The sequence below is a fragment of the Siphateles boraxobius genome, unplaced genomic scaffold (assembly GCF_051911475.1).
Source record: "Siphateles boraxobius isolate OS27281-9 unplaced genomic scaffold, OSU_SipBor_1 66, whole genome shotgun sequence".
Lineage (NCBI taxonomy): Eukaryota > Metazoa > Chordata > Actinopteri > Cypriniformes > Leuciscidae > Siphateles > Siphateles boraxobius.
The window spans coordinates 19,353,857-19,358,849 of record NW_027509193.1 but is presented as its reverse complement, the minus strand read 5'-3'; the positions used below and the strand labels follow the sequence as shown (position 1 = coordinate 19,358,849).

The 4,993-nt window shown below is 35.5% G+C and overlaps 1 protein-coding gene across 4 annotated transcripts in view; it reads left to right on the top strand.

Annotated features, from left to right (window-relative positions):
• Window positions 1-901: 901 nt before the first annotated feature.
• The window catches only part of tnnt1 (troponin T type 1 (skeletal, slow)), a 37,606-nt gene continuing 33,514 nt past the window's right edge, over window positions 902-4,993 (top strand). For 2 of the 4 annotated variants that reach the window (XM_077212770.1, XM_077212769.1), the window contains exons 1-3: window positions 902-1,089; window positions 2,391-2,423; window positions 2,927-2,971. In XM_077212770.1, the coding sequence (XP_077068885.1) occupies window positions 2,420-2,423; window positions 2,927-2,971 (49 nt within the window). In that variant the 5' untranslated portion in view covers window positions 902-1,089; window positions 2,391-2,419. Of the gene's footprint in view, window positions 1,090-2,390; window positions 2,424-2,926; window positions 2,972-4,993 lie in introns of those variants that run through there. The other 2 variants (XM_077212772.1, XM_077212771.1) reach the window with 2 other exon arrangements.

Genomic DNA, 4,993 nt, shown 5'->3' with positions numbered 1-4,993 from the left:
TTGGTATGTGTGTTTCCAGTTTACTTGATTTAATCGTTAACAAAGCTTTAAAAGTGATTTACTTTAGAGGTGTAGAATACATTTCTCAAGATGTCGTCTTTGTTGCCCTTGACCTTCCACCGGTGATTTTTATTGAAATGTGTGCTTAAACAGCAAAGAGAGACACTTTTGAGAAAGACCGTCATGTCGAGAGTTTTAAAATCATATGGCAAAACCTGAAACCTATGAAAGAACAATCTGTGTGTCTGATGAGTACAAAGTCTCTATGTTTGGACCATCTCCCCCGTCAGTGGTGTTTCTCTTCATTTGTAGGAACAGACAGACAGAAAAAGAGTTGGCCTGAAAAAAAAAGACGGTAGGTATTCTGGATTTGCTCAAATTTGAAGAAGGCAAACACAGCTGTGAGTGACCTAAAAGGCACTAGAAGGACTACAAACAAAATGTTTGCTAAGGGATGAATACTTTAAAAAAAGAAGAAATGTCTCTCATGCTGAAGAAATGAATATTATAAATATTACAAGACTGCAAGGTGTTTTAATTCGCAGGCAAAGATGATTTGTTTGATCATTAAAGTTTCAATTCTGTTGTATTGTCAGCCTAGCAAATTTGCAAAAAAAACCAGCTGAACATGTTGCCCTGAACCTCATTTCTTTTAACTGCAAATTTCCCATCTACCCATCCTTTCACCTTAAAGTTGTCTTAGCTATTACCTTATTTTACTTTGAGTCAAATAGAAAATATGTCTTCTGGGAAGAATTTGGTCTAAATCCCCTTTGCTATTTTTGTCCCCAACTGTCCCTGTTTTTTCTATTTCTTTTTATATCCCTGTGTTTGTTGTGTGAAGTCATTCCCCCTGTTTCCCCTAATCCCTTGTGGTGGTCATCTTTCTGTCCCTGGGTTCATTTCTAATCCATCCATGGTCCTATGCTGTAGCTGCTAACACCCTCCATCTGTCCATGTCCTCATATAAAAACAACCCATTGTCCTGCATTACAAAACTCACATAATTCACGGGGACTCTCCTTTCATCCTTTGTGAGCCTGAGTTTTATCCTTTTCCATTGTGAATCCATCCTACCATCACTAAAAGGTAAAAGTATTTTGTTACTTCTTAAACAACTACATTTTTTTTCAGTTTGTTCTCTCCATCTCAAGAAAAGTAACTGAATTTATCAGTATAATTCAGACAGTAAATTAGCTACATTTTATAAACTCTGAAGGTCTGTTTGTTATTTTGAATTCTTGTGTGCAGTTATACTAATGTTAGTTGTATCTGATAATGTGTTTTTATTTCCTGTACCAGAATATTGTGCTACTTTAGGAAAATGTATATTAAATAAATATATGGGCAAAACAGCGTGTAGCTGGCCAACAATGGTCATAACCTGCATACTTATTCCTGGCAGAAGTGCCTGTAGTAGTCTGTACTGATTTTTGTAGAGTTTGAGTGCATCCCGGACCAAATGGACTTATGGATTTATTACTATTAATAAAATTCACTCCAAGAACAATAAAGATTGTCTTAACTCATGTAATCTCCCCCTGCATCATTGGCTAAAGTTATCCTATCAGAATTTTGTGGTTATTGCTACAATGACTCCTCGTAACCTTACACGTCCCCAAAACCCAAAACATCCTCTTTGTCTGCCACTTTTCCCATCCCGTTTTTAAAATGACTCGTGCTTCTATTCCTACTTGGGTCAATCCAGAACAAGGGGCATCTTTCATTTGTAATTTGATCGTTTCATGCAGAATTTAGCTTGACTCGTGCCCTTTTAGATGCTGAGAATCGCATTAACTAAGTAAAGGCGATCTGTTGAAAGGCTGGTTTTAGATGGCCACTGTTTACAAGCCTTTGTGTGGAGACAGTAAAGTACAAGTTGAGTGGTGACAGCTACATGCCTCATAAATTTTCTCTGCCGATGACAATGCAGCTATAAAATTGTTTCAAATAGCAGATAATATGGCACTGATATGAAAGATGAAGCACATCTGAGGAGAGAAATCTCTCAGTGGAAGGTTAAAGACTCCAGTAAAACACTGTGTAATAGATGTTGTCTGCATTTCCTGGAATCAAATCCTGAAGTTCCTATTAGGAAAAACAAGCAAAGGCTGGTACATATTGGGGATATTGTATCCCACCCTGTCTTTGTCTCCACATTCCCACCTGTTCTCACTCCATCGGTCTTCATATGAAGCATTCAACAGGTTGTCAGCACTTGGGAACAATGGAACAATTTAGATCTGCTCCTTTTTTTTTCTCACTCTCTCCTGCGCTTTCATCCTCTTTCTGAAGTGATTGTGAAATGTTAAGTTATGTGGTTCTGCTTGTACTTTCAGACATTCCTTCCTGTCTCACTCTCACTTTCTCTTTCTCCTTCTGTCATCCAGTTTCATCATGTCTGATGTAGAGGAAGAATATGAGTGAGTAATGTTTCTATTTGACCATTAAAGCATTTCATTTAAAGGGCACTGTAATGTTTACTCATTCCTTTCTCTTCCCTAAATGGCCCATTAGAGAACAAGCTGCGGGTAAGACTTTTTATTTTATTTTTTTTGCCCATATTAAACTGTAGCTTTAGTGATTATCAGTAAAGCCTTGGTATAATGTGTACCCAGAGGCCAATTATAGATGCCACCAGAGGCCCAGCTGAGCTTCACTTGGTTTTAGAGAGCTACGTACAAGTCTGATTGGGTGCTTAGGCTTGTTACCCTGCCTTTTCCTGGAAGGGTTATTATTATTTCACAGTGGTCTCATGTTTCTGCTAGCATACATCCCTAACAAATGGTGTGCACTTACATAATCCTTTGCACACACTTATTTATATACACACTTATATTCTTTTTTGAATTTCCTCACGTGCTCTCTCTGGCACAGAATTGATATTCATGTATGTTTTCCTTTCATTTATCACCCTGTCATTGAGGAGCAGAGGAGGAGGAGGAGGAGGCTGCAGAGGATGCAGGGGCAGGTAAATTTGACCTCAGTGAGGGTTTTAAAGTATCAAACTCTCAAAGTTGATTAGAAAATAAAAGAATGTACAAAAATGAATATTCCAAAATATAAGATAGCATGTTATGCACTCATTTTGCTCAAGCAATGGTGACAATCACTAGCAGAAATAGTACGTTAGCTGTGAAATCCAGCAAAAAAAAAAAAAAAAATGTCACCTGACAGGAGGTTGCACCTCAATCACCCACTGATTGACTGGTCACACTGTCAATTTGTCCACAAATCTTCAAATGGGTTCTTTAGGGGAATTACAGTTAAGCCACATAAAGAGACCAGTATGCTCGATGAAGACCAGGAGTCAACGTTCAATCATTTGACAGAGAGTTTACTAAAGACAAAGTTCTCCACACTTCCAAAGGCCATAGAAAATGAGTAAGAGGAGCCTGCCGCAAACTAACTTGGGATATAGAAACACTTATAGTCATATGGATAATCAGTTGACATAATTTCTACAGGTTCTGTTTGGTTAACAGTACAGATAATTCTAGCAGCATCAGAACATTGTATTCTGTTCTTTTACGCAAATGAGACAATACCTTTCACACACTTTGTTCTAAGGGTCACAGGTCATTAATTCAGGGAGGTCTCTTCTCATGCTGTTGATTTCTACTATTCTTTTAGCATGGTTACATGCTTCTCATTATAATAATAATAGACAACACGTGCAAGCACGATTAGATAAAACATAGGCAATATATTTTCCCTTCAAGGCTGAGTTTTTGTCAGGACTCGCTGGAATAGAACATGAAAACTATATCCACACAGAGCACTGATACAAACTTCTACACATGATTCATAGCTTAACATAGTGACCAATAGTGCTATAAATCCTAAAAAGAATGGCATATGCCAAGTATGCATATGTGTTAGTGGATACATGTAATGCTTTGTTGACCTTCATGACCTAAGACACAGTTGTCTTGCATGTCTCATACAGCTCATGATAAAAAAAATTAAATGAATAAGAATAAAGTTCAAAAAGAACATTCTCTTTATTTACCAAAATATAACTCTTGATTTATTTAGATGTATGAGCAAATTAATTAATTAATAACAATTACATTTTTATTCTCTGGAAGCTGGGCTAAATGATTAAACACTGTTACTACATTCCTGGGTCAGACCCTAAGTCTCCTCTCACATACCAAATACAGACATTGCGTGTAACATAAATACCAGAATAGATACACTGATTTTAGGAAAACTTAGATTTTCATTGTGAATTTAATTATGATTTTTATAATTTATTTAATTCAAGAAGAGGGATTGTAAATCCACCACCTTCAGTTCGACCGGTGCAAATGGACAAACTAATAGACTGCGACAACTGGTTTCCGGAAATAAAAATCCGATACATTGTTTTCAATGGAGAACTGATTATAAACGATAAAATACCAAGCCTATATTGTAAGCTAAGAGGTTGTTAATCAATGGTATGTGTCTTTGTTGAAACCATCAGCCAGTATTGTTTCAAAATATTTTTAATCATGTTTAACTGAAACATTTTCCTTAAAAAAATAAAAATTATATATATATATATATATATATATATATATATATATATATATATATATATATATCACACCTCTATATCTGCAAACATTACCTGCAACGTCTTCAGATTTATGCTCCAAAAAGGCTAAGCAACAGTTATTTTTTTTATTTAAGTTTTTATTACAGTAATTATAACATTTCCTTACAATTGGATGGTACCTGGAATCTTAGTCAAGGCATTCAACAATTGGGTATATTGGCTAAAAATAAATAAAATAAATAATACTAAAAAAACAGCAAAACATATTTTGTGAAACAGATATTACATCCAAAATTATAAGAGAAAGAAAAAAGGGACATAAAAGTCATCAATTGTAGTAACAATAAAATATGTTGCAAGGCAATGTCAGCCAACCAAATATTACAGCTTTTTTGTAAATTCAGTAAGCTATAGTAATATATTTATTACTCTGCCTGTAGATTGGGT